At 38.4% G+C, this 18491-nt stretch overlaps 1 protein-coding gene across 1 annotated transcript in view; it reads left to right on the plus strand.

Moving 5' to 3' along the window:
* The first annotated feature begins 8365 nt into the window (after positions 1-8365).
* The window catches only part of LOC116420362 (connector enhancer of kinase suppressor of ras 2-like), a 96666-nt gene continuing 86540 nt past the window's right edge, over positions 8366-18491 (plus strand). Inside the window, exons 1-2 of the mRNA XM_031945070.1 lie at positions 8366-8432; positions 9321-9484. Of these exons, the coding sequence (XP_031800930.1) occupies positions 8366-8432; positions 9321-9484 (231 nt within the window). The remainder of the gene's footprint in view (positions 8433-9320; positions 9485-18491) is intronic.

The following is an 18491-nucleotide window of genomic DNA, read 5'->3' on the forward strand; positions in this document are numbered from 1 at the left end:
CCCTTGCCACAAGAGCTTGTTTAATTTTGCCTATCACTTTGTTTTTGAGAAGCTCAAGGGTGCACCTTTATTAACCTTGTAATCTTTAGTAGGCTATTTAGGTTTTTAGGAAGAAAAGAGTGCACGAGGACCCGCTGGCTAGGTAAAATTAAGCTAAGTGTGTCTGTGGTAATGATTGAGGATGGGTTCTCTTCAAAGTCTTATGCTAGTAAATGTTTTCATTGGCTCTCCAGAGGGGGAAATGTACCATAACACACTTGTTTAATTTACTTGTGGCAGTTAGGTGGCGCCACAGTGGACAGAGCCCCAGCCCTAGAGTCAGGAGGATCTGAGTTCAAATGTGACAGGAGACACTTGATCCGTATTTACTGTGTGACTCTGGGTCAGTCACTTAACCCTGGTTGCATTATCAAAAAAAGAAGTTTAATTTACATTACCAATTCTCTCCATTACTTTCTTAAATCTAGACAATGAAAACAACCAAATCAAGCCCTGGCTTATAGCCTTCACTTCAAATTTAATAATCAGCTCTGGCAAGTTGATTCCAGCTTTTTTGCAGCACACCCCTGAAGCAGACCTGATTTTAAATACTTCTGCCAAAGTGACAAGTAGAAGATTTGAGTTTTCCTTTGGTCAGCTCATTTACTATGGTTGTCACACAATTTGCTTAGAAAAGACCATCTTCTCTCAAATGATTTTAGATATTTTTCTTTTCTGTGGCCCTGATTTGAAGACTATAATTGCGGTTGCAGAGAATAGGTCAGGATTTCTTTTCGGGTGGAGAAAGAGCTTTCTTTCAAAACTATTTATGCTGAGATAGTGGAATAGATGAATTATTAAGGAGAAATACTAAGTGACATCCATTCAATCATGGAAATTGTACAGGAAAGAAAAATACATCATCTTCAATTGACCGTGCTCTCCTACTTGCTGGTTCTCAGATACCAACCATATTGTATGTGGCATTTCTCAGTGTTCCCATGGGAATCACATACACTGAATACTTAAGTCTAGAGTTGAAATGGGAGCATCTGTGTCTTTGCAAAATTTCAATCCAATAGGAAAACCTCAAAAAAAGTAGGTAATTTGGATGCCTTTTAGATATAAAGTCAAACTTTGGCAGTCCCCTCCCTGTTTTATTAACCTATTAACTCTGTGCTTAAAAAAAGTTCAGAAAATAATCTTTCTGGCTGTATTTTGTATATTGAGTTTTATTTACTCTGTGTACTAAACTTCCTTCGAGGCAATTTAACCTTATTTTTGAAATGAAACAGCCTCATACCTCGTGGGTATTAATTTGTTTCTAATGATAAATGTGGGACCAATCTCATGCAGACAATTACTATCCTGTCCTTCGTGTACTACCCATTGCTCTCCTCCACACTCCCACAACAGGACTTGTTGCTTTAAGCTATCTCTCCAGTAATAGTAGCAGATTAATCCTAAGTCACCTGCCTTTACTAGGGCCAGAAGCAGTGCCATTTGACTAGGTCTAGGCAGGTCAGTCTGGGGATATGGGACATCACATATCCAGCTGACCTACACCAGGCTTACATCTTGACTGGCCTCATTAGCACTGTGTTCTAACTGCCTGAGACAAGTAGTCAGAGATCTAGAGAAGCTGGTTTTGAACAGGAGCTATAGAAGATAGTAAGAGCAAAGAAATACTCTTTCATCAGTTACAATGAATTTAGTTTCTGACAAAGGAATCAGTGCATGAAATGCTGTTTGAAAGGCTCTCAGCAGTATGCTTTTTGCCTGGGAGACTGGAATAAAATTAGTATTTGTTTTAGTAACCACAGGCAGGGATAACATAGATGTCAGAAACTGGCAGTATGTCTGCAAAATGATCAAATATTCACCATATCCTTTTTGTGTTTTTTCCCTTACTGCTGTGGCACTCACCTCCCAGCCTAACTGTAGAGAGCCTTTATAATTTCTAGAGGTTTGAGCAGGACTGAGAGAGATAAAGCAAAGAGAGTACCTTGGTGATAGGCTTGATGGGGCCCATGAAAGGGTCCTCTGCCTCAAAATATTTCTTCACTACTTGATGTTCTGCCAATTAATACCCATTCCTTTGATTTATCCTGCTTCACCCTTAACTGTGGCAGAGATGCAAATAATACAGAGGATAGGTACAGTGAGCCTTACTCATCACTCTCAATTCAGTGGGAATTGGTTTAAGACAGGCTTTTCTTCCTGTTACCTAGATGGAATTCTCTATTAGAGAAGTGGAAGTTTTGATGGAGGTTTGGATGAGGCTAGCATGGTAATTTGGGATTCTGAAGGGAAAAGAGACAGGATAGATAGAGTTCTGGCCAGCCAGAGGACAGCAAAAAAGCTGGGCATGATAGACCTCAGAAGACAGAAAGGGTTGCAGAAAGGGAAGTGGGAAAAGTCTGAAGCCTATCTTTTATTTCACAGTTTTGCCCATATTTATGTGGGTCTGTAAAATACACCCAGACACATACACATATATTCAGAGAGAAGGGGGAAAGAGAGGCAGAGAGAGAGAGAGACAGACAGACAGACAGAGAGAGACAGACAGAGAGAGAGAGAAAGAAAAGAAAAGAAAAAAGAGAAGAGAAGAGAAAGAAGGGGGAAGGGAGAAAGAGACAGAGGCAGAAAGAAAGGAGAGAGAGAGAATACTTTGCATGCCATTTGAGTTCCAGATACACGATGAAGTACTGCATATAGAATCCTTATTTTGCAGATATTGAGGTTCAGAGAAGTTAAAATTACTTGCCCAAGATCACTAGGTCATAAGGCTAGTAAGAACTAGGATTCCTACCCAAATTATTATATGTTGAAAACTCTATCGATTACACTAATCAGTGCAGTTTTGGGTGTAATTTTCCTTTAGATGCTGTTATAGAAGAGCCTCAGAGAAATAAATCAGATTGATGGGGCTCTCCCAGGACCCCTTTTTCCCTAGTATGACCTGAAACTTACAAGGGGGTGAAAGGTGCTGAAAAGGAACCCATTGTCCTGGAAGTCCTTACCATTGATCCATATCTGGTGTGGTGGCAAAAATCCCTAAGGAGATGAGGATTTAAATTCTGGTCCTGTGTGACCTGCAGCAAGTCACTCAATGTTTAATAAGCCTCAGGGTCTTCTTTTGTAAGAGGAAAGGATCGACTTATATGATCTCTAAGGTTCCTTCAGGTTCTAAATCTTACTCTCCTACAAAGCTCTACTTTACAAACATTATACTCCCATCCCTCCCAGCATTGAATGGGAGGCAAACTGTGCAGTGGCCACTTTTTAAGTTTTGTGTGAGAAATGACCAACCTGGTTGGCTCACTGCTAAATGGCTGTATCTCTAGGTGATAACCTTTTGCAGATCTTTATTTGTCTCAATTCTGTGGATGAATGTGTCCAGATTTTCAGAGATCTCATGAAATACATATTGGAATTTGGCTTTAAGAAACCATGTCTTTGTTAGCTGAGGGTAGAGATTCTTTGGGGATTTGTATTTCAAACATTATTTTTGTTTGTTTGTTTTTAAATCCTTTGGCTAGCATCCACGTTTATCCTGATATATACATTTTCTGTTTTTGAACCATTTTTTTTTGCCAGACAGGATAAAGTTATATTTCTGCCAGTCTTACTTAGAGCCTATACCTGGAAGAATGGAAAATTCCAACAAACTGACCCAAGTCTGACTCACTGATGCTGGAGCTTCTGTGCTCTCAAAGTAACAACCACATATTGGTGTACGGCAAGCTACTCTTCCAGGCAAATCTTTGTAAGGAAATAGCTAAGTCAACTAATTTTTTCCTTTTATCAGACTATGGAGAAACACTGAAAAGCATAGCCAGATGGGCCTGGAAGAACTACTAACATGTTTCCTGGTTTTTTGACAGGGCCACCCTTTTTGCACCTAAAAATAAGATAAACTTTAAAAAATGGAGCTGGACCTTGAGGAAGATGTTGAATCAATCTATTCATATTATATGCTATGCTGAAGACAAATAGGTAGCAAGCAGATGTCCCCATTTCCCCACCAGGTGGGCATTTGGGGAACAGTGGTGAGGGAGGTGATGCTGTCTCCTAATGTCTTTTCAGGTGGTTTTTATGTAATGTCAGCTAGAGTTCATAGTCATCATTTGTAAACTCATCCCTTGTCTCACAACCCATTTTTGGTGAAAATCTTTCCTCTGCTATGGCATTTAACAGAGTTATAGAAGTTGGACTTGAATTAACACAAGATCTTATCTTCAGTTTTTAACCAGTGACATTTAATATTATACATAAGTCAACTCTCAGTTATCTCTTTGTAGACAGCTTTATGGATTATCCATGAAAACTTTTTAAAGCAAACTAGGTTAGGGTCCCTGTCAATTGATGTATATTCAGAAGGCAAATTGATTTTAATATTAACTTAATACAGAATTAGGCATACCTGCTGCTATAGAAAAATAACATGTTCCAATGGCAAATATAGAAGAAGCATGGATTATGTGTTATTTTGTGTTCTAGGTTCTAATGTAATCTTTTAAAAGGGAATCTTGACATTTTCTTTCTCTTTAATTTAGTCACACCCAAACAGTATCTTATCCTTTGGATAGAAAATACTTACATCCTAGTACCAAATACTGACATAAGTCCTGACATGTTTTCCCTCTGATTAGTTCATTTCCATAGTCTGATTACAATTATTCTCAAATTAAAATGCTTTGGATTTATTTATTATCATTTTGACTTTGTTTTTCAATAGCCAATCTAAGTCAAAGCTTGTTGGTTGCTTCATATGAAAATTTACAAGTTCTTGAATATCTTCAGATTGGAATTTTGCCGTTTTCTTCTATGAGGAGCTTCCATATATTTGATTTTTTTTCTGAGATACTCTGAAGCATACTCTCAGTTCAAATGCTAACAGTCATTTGTTGAAATTCAACTGATGAAGAGTGTTTAGAATTAATTTGGGGGTTTTCTTTTTTAGCTTTTGAATTTTCTCTTTTGGTTTTGGATCTAGACATACATATTTACACACATACATAGTATATGTAGGATGCAGACAGATAAACCTAACTTCCCACTTGATTGTTTAAATATTATCTGACATTTTGAGTTCAGCAAATTTGAAATGCTTTGAATTGTTGGCTTATCCTCTTAAATTTTTAAAGAGGATTTATTTTTACCTTATTTTGTTTTCTGAAAATTGCTCTCCTCTCCCCACCCCTCCTAGTGAGCCATTCCTTGTAACAGAGAAAAAAATTAATTTCCTAATTCAGCATCTACTATATACATATCATTATACTAAGTGCTGACAGGGATACAGCAAAGTGGCATACACAATCTCTTCCCATTCTTGTGTATTCTGTAGGGCAAGCCTTATTGCCCATAGCCATACAGGTAGCAGACATGGAGGGGAGATTTGAACCTAGTTCTATTGACACCAAATCTGGCACTTTCTGGATCTTAAGACTAAGAATGCAAAGGACCTTAGAGTTTTACAGAGGAAGAAACAGAAGTCCAAGCCATTCACACTCTTTTCCATGTCCTAGTGACTTCTTCACAAAGAGATGGTTTATCTAAGTGACTATTCACACACTTTAGTCAGCTGTTTCCAGGTATACTCTCAGTTGCATAGTTTCAGGAGCCATGCACATTAAATGGATTGCTAGATAGTAGGATTCTTTGGAGACTTAATTTGTCATTTCCACTGTTTAGGGCATTGCTGCCAACATGACAGATTTCTTGTTTTTAAAACTTTAATATAAATAAAATAAAAAAATCTTTTTATTTTTCTAAATACATGAAAAGAAAGTTTTCAACATTCACCTTTGTAAAATCTTGTATTCCGAAATTTTCTCCCTCTATCAACCCCCTCCCCCTAACAGCAAGCTATCCAATATAGGCTAAATACATGGAATTCTAAATGTTTCCATATATGTCATGCTGTGTAAGAAAAATCAGGTCAAAAGGGGGAAAGTATGAGAAAGAAAGAAAAAACAAGCAAACAAACAACAACAACAACAATGTGAAAATGCTATGCTTTGATCCTCATTAAGTCCCCATAATCCTCTCTCTGGATGCAGATGGCTCTCTCCATTATAAGTCTATTGGAATTGGCCTGAATCACCTCATTGTTGAAAAGAGCCACATCCATCAGAATTGATCATCACATGATTTTGTTATTGCCGTGTACAATGATCTCTCGGTTCTGCTCACTTCACTCAGCATCAGTTCATATAAGTGTCTCCAGGCCTTTCTGAAATCAGCCTGTTCTTCATTTCTTATGGAACAACAAAATTCCATTACAATCATCTATCCTAACTCATTTAGCATGGCAGATTTCCTAAAAGAAATCTGTTTTATATTTATTCTTAAAGAATATAGCCAACTCTATTGTGTTGCTTTCAAATTCACACATATTAATTGAGGATATACTGACTAAATATCCAAGCTGTTGTTCCACAGATTTGAAGAATATCCTGAAAATGAGATGATCATGTTTGCTTCAGTGTCTCACAAATGCTGCTCCCACAACTTGCAGCAACCTATATAGGGGTAATTTGGATGGAACAAGTGATAGGCAGTAGAGTGACAACATCTGTGTCTATTCATATGCTATAGAAATCAGCTGGAAAACTGCAGACATTAATAATAAAGTTAATATGTTCAGGTCAATGACTCTGTGTTCAATCACACTGCAATATGGCAGTCATTTGAGCATCACAACTCTTTCTGCTAGAAAATCTATCAAAATACAGATGGCAGAAAAAGCTGGAAGTTTGTGTGCCAGATCATGAGAATGAGTTTTCTGCCTTTAATTGATGTTCTAATTTTATAAGAACATGCTGATTAATGGACTACTGAATTCTAATCAATTCTTAGCCCTGCTGAATATCTCTGGGGATATTTGCAATGGACTTGATTCATCACCCCCATTTAGTCTGCCCAGCTTTCATATGCTGCCTTAAAGAAATGACCAGGTCTGATTAACAGTGCTTTCAGACTTCTAGCCAGGAATACCTTTTTCAGTGCAGCTTGCTCAATATAAGAGCATTCACAGTTCAAAAGTAGCATCTAGAACCAAATCACTTCCAATAGAGCAGTAATGAATTGAACCAGCTACACCCAGGGAAAGAACTCTGGGAGATGACTATGAACCACTACATAGAAATCCCAATCCCTCTAATTTTTGTCCGCCTGCATTTTTGATTTCCTTCACAGGCTAATTGTACACTATTTCAGAGTCCGATTCTTGTACAGCAAAATAGCTGTTTGGACATGTATACATATATTGTATTTAACATATACTTTAACATATTTAATATGTATTGGTCATCCTGCCATCTGGGGGAGGGGGTGGGGGGGAAGGAGGGGAAAAATTGGAACAAAAGGTTTGGCAATTGTCAATGCTGAAAAATTACCCATGCATATAATTTGTAAATAAAAAGCTATAAGAAAAAAAATATATCAACCATTTAACCCTTAAAAAATAGCATCTAAGGACAATGGTGAGAAGTGTAATATCATAGGATTTTGTTGCTTTTGGGTACCTGTTGGGTATTGGTTGGCGAGTTCACAGGTTTTGTCACATTTGAACCTTTTTTTCTTGGACGGAAGATTGCTTCCTTATTTCTCCTTCCTCCTGTTCCTCTTCTTTTTCTTCACCTTTTTTTTCCTCCTTTCCAAGAAAAAGCTCCTAAAGTTAAAGGATAAAAATAAATGATATTTGGTACCTCTGTAGTGAAGGCATTCAGTGCTATGCAGTCCTTGAATGCTTTTATTAAATTTCTACACAACCCAATTCCTTAGCCTGCTCCTGCTGTTTGGGTGGTGATGTATCATATTCTAGTGTCAGTACCTGCTGCAGTTTTTAAAACAGAATGTTGGAACCTGGGGTGTGGGAAATGTTCAAGACATTTAGCTTCAATAAATTACTTTGTGTATCTTTGTTTTTATGACTCATTCTCTAAACATATATGAAGAGTCGAGGGAGGTTAAAATGGATTTAGATAAGGCATCAGCATTTCCAGGGAAGTCTCTGAGCAAAGTCTGAAGTGTATAAAAACTATCGTGGGCAGAAAGTGGAATGATGCCTAGTTATGGTCATGAAATATATAAATTATCCAGGCAGATTATGCTGGCAAATTTGTATTTGCATTTTCGTTGACATAAGCAAGCAAAGAAGGTGTCTAAATATCCTGTTGACATTGTTCCCCGTGGCTTGTCTGCTTTTGTTGCTCCGAGTAGTCTGGAACAAGCTCTTTTAAACCAGAATTCTTACTTATCTTCCCCTATCAAAAGGAAATAATGAACCAGAAAAACTGCAAATTGAGAGGGAGGATACTTCTTCAGCTTTGCTTCAGTCTGAATGTTGTTGCTGTTTATCTGGAGAGTGAGCTAGGGAATGGAAAGGAATCCCTTTCCTGTGAATCAGAAACCCAAAAGGAAACTGATCAAAATTCTTGTCATTCGTGAGTTGCTTTCCCAAGTGTGGCTTCAAAAACTCCCTGGCTTTGACTGACCTCCAGAGCATGCATCTCCTCTGGCCATCATCCTCATCTGAAACTTGGACTCCATCATAAACTTGAACCACCTATTGGCTCTAATAGATGAGACGTTGTTGCTGCATCTATCCCAGATCCAAGCCTCCACAGCATTTCCTCATCCTCTCCACACATCTTGGGTACTTTCTCCTTTCTGGTTTTCCTCTCTGGGTTTCTTCATCCCTATTGAAATTTCTTGAGAGCAACGATTGAGTTGTTTGCTTGTATCTAGATCCTTATCCCTTACATTACAGTGATTACTTAGTACATTTATTTCTCTGTGATTGTTATATTCTATCCTCAAGTAAAATAAACCATTACAATTAGAACAAAAGTGACTACCCGGGCCTACTGTCCTGGCATCTTTCACATCTGGTGAACGATGTCTATTAGCTTGGTTGATGTAGTTTAGCTATGGTATATGTATGCTGAAGGCAGATTTTTTTCTTGTCATTATGTTTTATACTTTTAAACATTTGTCTGATGCCCAACCTACACATGCACAATTAATTTTAAACATCAAACTTATTGCTTTATCATCTCTGTGTAATTTCTCAGTCATTGGTGGGGGCATCCAGAAATCAGTTTTTGCCTTCTTCCTATCTTTGGTCTTTTTGAACTAAGGAGGAAAGGGTGTTGAATTCGAGGTGGGCCTTAGAATAAAGGGGAAATGCCACATCAGTACTAAAAAGGGCTGCTTTGTATTAGTAGCATGAACTGTTTTCCTGCTTGTTCAAATAAATGGATGTTTTTTCCTAAGAGGTATAATCCTTATTTTCTTTGATTTCCTTCTCTGGCTTTTCCTTTTTTTCTCAGGTCTTGACGACTGTGTCCAACAATACATTGATAATTTTGAGGGTGAAAATGTCAATGGAGAACAGTTGCTTCACATAACAAATCAAGAACTTGAGGATCTGGGAGTGATCATTCCTGATCACCAAGAAATCATTTTAGAAGCAGTTGATTTACTGAGTATATTGGTAAGTAAAAACCAGCTGGTTTATGTTGTTAGTTACTTAAAAATCACTTAAAAGTAAGAACTATATTTCTGTCTGTTATACTAAGTCTCAGGGCATTTTTGCCATTCAGATTCACATATAGTATTGTTGACTGGTCATTTTTCATAGTGCCATGGCTGAGAAGGGGAGTAGCCCCCAATCTTATTGGTCTGGGGTATAGTTGCTATCTCCGGTCCTAGATAGGTTATACAAGGATAAGATGTATGGGAGCTTTTTTGAAGGAACTTAGACATGGCCTGTCTAAAGCTGCTGCTACAGCAATTGATTTCAAGAGTGGCCTCATAAATCAGCTTGGGAATCCCTGTGAAATCAAAGCAGAGGATTATAGAAGGTGGAGGTGAGAGAGGCTGCCACCTCTACTAAGGCTTCGGATGAATCAAAGGATAAGAAGGGCATTATTGAGACTAGACATGAGATCCCACATGACTGTCTCTAACCCTAGTAATAGATCCCCTTATGTTATATTGTGTCTGAGTCAATAGCCTCTTCTTTGAAACCTAAGGACGTTTATGAATTGAGTTCTTAAAGTGTTTAAATACTTATTTAAAATGTAAAATATTTGTTTAAATCCTTCTTGTATTTAAAGTGTTTTAGATGTGGATTTATCATTATTTCACAGAATTCTAGAGGTAAAAGGGAATTCAAGCCACGGGGAAGCTCATGTTAAGTCAGGATTCCTTTTTTAGCATATGCAACAAAAGATTATTTGTGTGTGTGTGTGTGTGTGTGTGTGTGTGTGTGTGTGTGTGTATTAAGCATTTCTGGACCAAACACGTGCCTGGCATTGTGCTACAAATACAGAGACAGAAATGAATCAATTCTTTCTCTTTATGAGGCCACATTCCACTGGAGAGGACAGACTGCAAATAGCATGAAAATAGATATTAAGATACAAAATGTGGACAAATTAATTTCTGGGGGGAGGGCACTAGAAACTGAGGTGAGATGGAAGAGAATCAGAATTTGCTTCCTGAGGTATAGAACTCTTGAGTTGTGCTTTGCAAGAAGAAAGAATTCTAAGAGGTGGAAGTCAGGAGGAAATGCATTCTCTGAAGAACCACAGAGATGGGAGATGTTTACAATGTTAACTAGGCAGTTTGCCTAGTTCATAGAGAGCATCAAAGCAAATAACATTTAATAAGCCTAGAAAAGTAGCTGGAGTCAGATTCCAAAACTTTTGATTAAAGATCCATTAAGGAGGAATCCACCAAGTTAAGTCAAATAAACAGTAATTTTTTTAAACACCTACTATGTGCTAAGTGTTAGAGATTCAAATGAAGATTCCCTTCCCCCTACTAAACCCTGCTCTCAAGGAGCTCATGGTGTAATGAGACAACTTTGTACAAACAAGATATGTTTGTGATAACTTGGAGATAATCAAATAAGGACGAGTATTTGCATTAAAGGGAATCAGGAAAGCTTTTTTATGGAAGCTAGGGTTTTAGCAGAGATCTGTAGGAAACAACAAAATTAAGATAAATAGGAGGGAAATTCCAGGCATGGGGCACAGACAGTGAAAATACATGGAGAGGGGAGACAGAGGGTCATATGCGAGGAACAGCAAGGAGGTTGCTATCATTGGATCACAGAATACATAGAAGGGAAAAAGATGTCAAGGAGATTGGAGAGGTAAGAAGACGCTAGATTTGAAGGGTGTTACAAGCCAAACAGAGAATCTTATATTTGATCTTGGAAGTAATAAGGAGAAACTAGAGTTCATTGACTAAGAAATGGCATTGTCAGATCTGTATTTTCAGAAGACCTCTTTGGCAGTTGAGTACAGGATGGTCTGGGGTGGGAAAAGATTTGGGGTGGAGAGATCAATCATCTAGTTACTGGAATAGTCCAGGCATGACGATCAGGACAGGCATCAGGATAGTGGTATTATCCACTATATATAGTGGATAAAGAAAAGACAAGTAGGTTTATGTGAATAATGTTACTAATTAGAGTACATAGAACTTGATTGTTGGTTGGGTAAGGAAGATGAGAGAGAGGAAGTTGCGAGCTTGAATGACTGAGAGGATGGTGGTGTCCTTGACAGAAAAAGAAAAAGGAAGAGAGAGATTTGGGGAAAGTTAATGAGTTCACTTTGGACATGTGTCCAATCGGCAGCAAGAAATGAAAGTGTTGGTGAAGAGACAGATTTGAGCTGGATGAGAAGATCTGAGAATGTTCTCTTTAGAGATGATAATTGGATCTATGGGAGCTGAGGAGATCATCAAATTTAATAGCATAGAAGGAGAAAAGAAGAGTATCCAGTTAGAGAGCTTTGGGGGACACCCATGGTGGGTGGACACGGCCTAGAAGAAGAAACAAAAACTACTGAGAAGGAGCATTCATAGTAGTAGTAGGAGAACCTGTACAGTATAGTATCCTGAAAACCTAGAGGAAAGAGAATATCAAAGAGCCAAGGAGTATAAAATGCTACAGAGAAGTGAAGATAGATGAGGATTGAGAAAAAGCTATTAGACATGGCAATGAAGAGGTTAGATCATTGCTAACTTTTGGGAGAGCAGTTGCACATGATCAGAAGCCAAACTGCAGAGTTAAGCAAGCGGTGAGAGGAAAGAAAGTGGAGGCATCAGTTATAGATAAATATCTTAAAGAGTTTAGTCATGAAAAGGAGAGGTATAGAATATGGTTACTAGGAATTGAGAGAACAAATGAAGATTTTTTTGAAAGTAAAAGAAATTTATTAGTGTACTAAGGAAACTTCTTTTCTTTTCTATTAAAGCTTTTTATTTTCAAAATATATGCATAGATAATTTTCTTTTTTTTATTATAGCTTTTTATTTACAAGTGCATAGATAATTTTCGACATTCACCCTTGCAAAACCTTGTGTTCCCAATTTTTTCCCTTCTTCCCCCCTACTCACTTCCCTAGCTGGAAAGTAATCCAATGTATGTTAAACATATACAATTCTTTTATACATATTTCCACAATTATCTTGCTGCACAAGAAAAATCAGATCAAAAAGGAAAAAATTAGAAAGAAATAAAATAATATGCAAGCAAACAACAATAAAAAAGTGAAAATACTGGGTGGTGATCTACAGTCGGTCCCCACAGTCTTCTCTCTGGGTGCAGATGGCTCTCTCCATCACAAGACCATTGGAACTGGCCTGGATTATCCAAATGAGGATTTTTTGAGAATTTTGGAGAGATGGGTGGGATTATAGGCAATAGATAGACAGGCAAAGAACAGGGAGAGATTGCAGATGAGTTAGATAGTAGAGATGGCAGCGGGAACAATCTTCTGGAGGAGACAGTATTGAATGGGATCTTTTATACACATAAATAGGATAGCCTTGACAATGCAAAGAGTCACCTCTTCATATGAGATAGAGTAAAGGATGAGTTAGTCCAGAAAGGCTTCTTTATGATAGAAGGTGAGGGGAAAGAAGAGGGAGTTATTGAAGAATGGTATCAGTTTTTTTCAGTGAAATATGAGCCAATGTTCTCAACTGATAGTGAGGTAGGGAAGGGATCCATTAGAGGTTAAAGAGGGATACTAGATAGTGAAATGGATAGACTGCTACGCCTGGAATTAGAAAGACCTGAGTGCAAATCCAGCCTTAGACACTTACTAGCTATGTGATCCTGGACAAGTCCCTTCACTTCTGTTTGCCTCAGTTTCTTCAACTGCAAAATTGGGATAATAGTAGTACCTACTTCCCAGGTTTGTTGTGAAGATCAAATGAAACAATATTGTGAAGCACTTAATATTGCACCTTGCACTTAGTTGGTGAGAGTCAAATCTAGACTAATTATTTTCGTTTGTTTACCTACTTTTTGAAGGATGAAATTATCATTTAAGCTAGTTACCAAATTATTAGATGTTCTGCTTTTGCCAGAGAGTACTAGCATATGTCTGGATAATTGAAGTCTCTCATCCCCACTATATCATGAGTCTCTGCCAGGCTTCTGATCTATTTCCTTTTTCTGTCCAGATGGCCCGTACTAAACTTTGATGACAATTTTCTTCTGTTTATCACTGTCTACTGAATATCACCCAACTGTTTTCCCATCGTGTTCCCCAACTCTGGTTCATGGATTTCCTCACATAAGTTTATCTTCTCCATATACAATACAAACTCTACTCTGCCCTTCCTCGCCCCATGCCTGTACCGTCACTTTTCTATGAGGCATACCCTTTCAGAGGTATAGTCCAGCGTCATAGGCTTCCTCCCATCAAGTGACATCTATGGGATCACATTTGCCCTCTTGGATTAGGATCTATTCACTATTCCAATTTCTTATATTGTACATTTTCTATAGACATTTGTCTGCCTGCCACCCCATCCTCCCCAACACCTGGCCTCCCTCCATCCAGGTGAAGGAGTAGACTACCTCGCTTTAGCTCTCTCCACACAGTTGTCAGAGACTATAAACTTCTCTGTTAATTTGCCACCCACTAGGACTCCTGAATCTTTTATTTCTCTCCCTTTCATCGTACATATCAATTATGACCCATTTAGAAGAAAGCTCCTTTTCCCCTGTTCTCCTGTCATCCTCACATACCACCCATGTCCTACTGCAACTATGCTTACCACCCCCCTTCCCCTGTGCCCTCTGCATTTCCCATCCCGTAGTGAAAACTTCTCTTCATTCAGGACCTCTTTCCTTCATACTCCTCCCTAGTAGACTTCATAGAGCCTGTGAGGCTTCCCCTCCCAAAACTGAGTCTCCGGCTTTCATTCCCATTACTTTAATATTCTTTGATGCAATGCTTGTGGAGGAAAAGTCAGGATTCTTGCTTCCCACTGCAGCCTTTCCAAATGTTCTTACTTTACCTTGTTTACTCAGCAATTTTACCTTTCACAGTATAATGAATCTAATTTTTCAACCACTTCAAAGTGTGGTAAGTATTGTATACTAAGGTAAGTGTAGTATACTGACCTCCCCCCCCCCCCCCCCCCCCCCCCCCCCCCCCCCCCCCCCCCCCCCCCCCCCCCCCCCTCACTCAGATCATTCCCCCTCCTTACTGGCTATCTTCCTCTTTTTCTCAACTCTTTTGTCTATGGGATTTCGATAACCACTTAGCGCAGGGATTCTCAATCATCTGGAGTCTACGGACTCCGATAAATTTAAGGGGTTCCTTGATCTTGGAAAGGAAAATAATATGCTCTTATTTTCACTAACCCAAGAAATTTAGCATTTCCTTTTATTATTTAAAAACATGATTCTGAGAAGAGGTCCATTATTGTTCAGTCATTTTCAGTTATGTCCCACTCTTTGTGACTCCATTGGTATTTTTCTTGGTAAAGATACCGGAGAAGTTTGCCATTTCCCTCTCCAGTTCATTTTATAAATGAAGAAATTGAGGCAAAAAGTTAAGTGACTTGCTCAGGATCACACATCTAGTAAGTAACTGAAGACCCTTTTGAACTCAGAAAGATGAGTCTTCTTGACCCCACGCCCAATGCTCTATTCAGTGAAGTGCCACCTAGCTGCCAGAAGGCCATGTGTCTCACCAGACTGCTAAAACTTTCCATGACACTAAAGACAAAGTTAAGAACGTTGAACTTAGATGCTCTTTCAGACTCCCTGACTTCCTAGTTCTTCAGCTCTTGAATGACATGGCCTATTCCTTTACTACTCCTCAGTTCCATATGGGGAAGATTATTTATTAGATCTCACTAATATTAATAAAAGTTTCACATCTTAAATTGGAAATTGGGATCTACCCCCTCTCTAACCAGACTGAAGTAGGGAAGTCTTTTTATTCCTCTTTAATTGATTCTCTGTTTCACTTGCATGGAAGCTGTTCCAAATCTTTTCTTATGTCATCTCACCCTTCTCAGCCAGGGACCTTAACCAATTTACTGACAAAACTGAGGATATTTAACGTGATCTCTCTCTTCTCCTACATAAGTTATCTCTTCTAAAAATTCCTTGATATGACCTCCCTTGCTCTCCTTTCCTCTGGCATGCAGCAAAGGTGGATCTTCTCATTTTCAAAGCTAACCCCTCTATTTGTGATTTCATTTCCTCCTGTCCCAGTAGATTACATCCATAATCTCCCCCCCCTCTTGAATTTTCAACTTTTCCTTATGGACTGGTTCTTTCCCTATTGTCTTCAAACACGCCCAGATTTCCTGCATCCTTAAAACAACAACAACAGAACTCTTCCATCCCCTCAGGTTATCATCCCATTTCTTCATATCTCACCTCCATTTCTTAGCCTATCTTTTTGAAAAAGCTACATTTTTTTCAGAAGGAAAAATGCAAAGCAAAGGGAAGAGAGATCTTCTAAGCTATTAGTGGAATTGGGTTCTTGGTTGAGGCATATTGTTCCAGAAATCATGGCTGTCCTCCACATCCAGAAAATAATGTTTTAATCTTCTTTGAATTAAAATGTTTTACCAGATTTGTGTCCCAGCAACTCTCGTTACATGTTGCCCTCTACATTCTCCATTGTCTTTTCCCAAGACAATTGACTGTGTTGTAGGAAGCTAAGGAAGACCTGCAAGTTTGGAAGGCTCCCTGATCTGGATTTCTTCAGGTAGAAGATGACCTGAAGTAGGGAATATACAGGTCATTATCTCTAGGGGAAGTGCCCATGCAGATGCGATCATGGATGCTTAAAAGGAAGAGTTAGCAGCAGCCCAGAAAGCTTTGATATGCTCTTGAGAGGTGATGAGTAGCAGTATACAAGGGACAGAGTGAGCTTGGTAGTTACCCTCAAAGTCAGGAACTCTCTGGATGCTGTCTTATTGTAGGGTGACTGCTAGGTAAGCTTTAGCATCCTCTTCCCCACGTGCCTTAAAGTGGCCTATGAGGAAATCAAGATCCATTAGCAACCTATTAAGCATAGTACACATATGACTTTGGGAATTTCTATCTTACGTTTCAGTCAGGGTCATGCCCTTATTAAATATCTGTGTGATCTTAGACAAATCATTTCACTTTACTCCTTAGTACAATAAAAACTCTGGAAAGGCTGAAACTTGTTTGATTTTGGCCCCTGTATTCCCAGGGCCTGACACATAGTAGGTGAGGAGTAAATCTGGTTGAATTGTTTTGGCTTTTCAACCTTTCCACCTTTAAAAATGACCTTTAAGGTCCCTTGCAGTTCTAACAGTTTGTATCTTTGTTATTGTCTTAAAAATGGAGAAGTCATGGGTTCACTATGCAAAATGATGCTATTTCAGAATTTGAGTAAGGCCTCTAACTATACTATGCTGTGTAGACTCACAATATTAGTTTCTTTTTGCCAGTTTTCTCCATTGGGTGCTTTTTTCTGAAATAGAAGACTACCCTGTTAAAGGAAAATAAAATTGTCTCTTTGCTTGTTCATCCTTATCACTGGGCTCATTTGCTGTGATAATGGACCTTTTGATTTGATTTGATAATGTGATTTTGTGTATTAGTAATTGGGAGCTGGGAGTATCACCAAAGGGTGTAGTTAACACAACATCCACCCCATTTATGTAGCTGAAATGTGATGTGCTGCAGGTTTCCTAGGAGCCCCAGAGCTACAGCAATGCTGTGGGGGGTGGGTAGGGAAGGGGGAGGGAGTCAAAGACTGAGGTGATTTTAAACCTAGCTTCAAAATATTTTTTTTTACCAGAAATGTGAACAAAATTGCATCCAGCTCTATTCTTCTCAAACATTCAGACATAGTAATGAGTTTGTAGTATGTGTTATCAATAATCCGTCTTAGTGATTGACTCCTCCATATAGATAAATATAATTCTTGTGATTATGACTGTTGCCTTCTGACAGCTGACTAATAATACCAAAAGTGTTCTAGCAGTATATTTGTACTCTTGTGTTTTAATCACAAATATTTATAGAATGATAGGTTTGAAAACTGGAAATTACCTCAGAGATCATCCTGTCACACCCTCTTATTTTACAGAAGAGGAAATTAAAGCCCCGAGATGGAAAGTGGCTTGTCCAGCTCATACAGACACGATAACTAAGTGAGCTTTGGGAACTTCCTCATTTCAAACCCAATTCTCCTTCTACCTACCATACAGTGTTCCTTCTAATAAACAAGAGGGGACTCCCCCCACACATGTATGTTGGACCCTCTTTTCTTGGCTGATTCAGCTGAAGCACAAAGCATTTAAATCCTTTGTATGTTATATAACCAGGATATCCCTGTAGACCTTGCTAAGACCTTTTCAAGACTCTTAGTAATGCCAGGCCGGTGAACAGGATGGGCATCAGGTCCTCAAATCACCAATTGGGCAGTTCATAGGCGAGAGAACATAGTCACTAATGATAACCCAATTCCAGCATTTTTCATATCTCTTCCTATAGGAGTTAACTTAATTTTGTTAATTAATGATGCATTACAGTTGCTTAATTGTTTGTTTCCCATGTGAAAAATCCTTTTGGCTCTATTTTATTTTTACCACTTCATTCTCCATGTCTAATATAAAGATTCATTTATTATGTTGTATACACATAGACACAAGCCTGACTCTAATAGAAATGCTAACCTATCGAGTTGAATGCTGGGGATGTTTTTTGATTTTTTAAAAAAAGTCAATTAACAACCATTTTCTTTTCTAGTCTTTGTCATTTTTCTTCCTTTCTAAGTTAGGCCCAACCTTCATTTAGGGATTCAGGTGAGCCCAGTAAACACAGATCCAAGGAACCTTTGCCCATAATCTAAGTAATCTTTTAGGAAGTCTCTTCTTACTAGGATCACAGCCTATCGTGTCCATTCCCTCTTTCATATTACCAGGTTAACTTATTCACTACGTTGGCAGTTCTATCATTTTAGCAATCATGTGAGTATTCCTCCCCCCAGAGCAAATCATAATCTTTCTATATTCTCATCGTGGGTGACTTTTGTTTCTATTTTCCTCATATATTTCTGATAGAAGGTTCACCAACAATACTATTCTAAAAATAATTTTTAGCTACCTGTGCACTATTCAGGCTTTCTGTCTGCTTTTCTGTCATGTATATTCCTGATGATGCCATTATACCACTTTCTGTGTGTAAG

The sequence above is a fragment of the Sarcophilus harrisii genome, chromosome X (assembly GCF_902635505.1).
Source record: "Sarcophilus harrisii chromosome X, mSarHar1.11, whole genome shotgun sequence".
Taxonomy (NCBI): domain Eukaryota; kingdom Metazoa; phylum Chordata; class Mammalia; order Dasyuromorphia; family Dasyuridae; genus Sarcophilus; species Sarcophilus harrisii.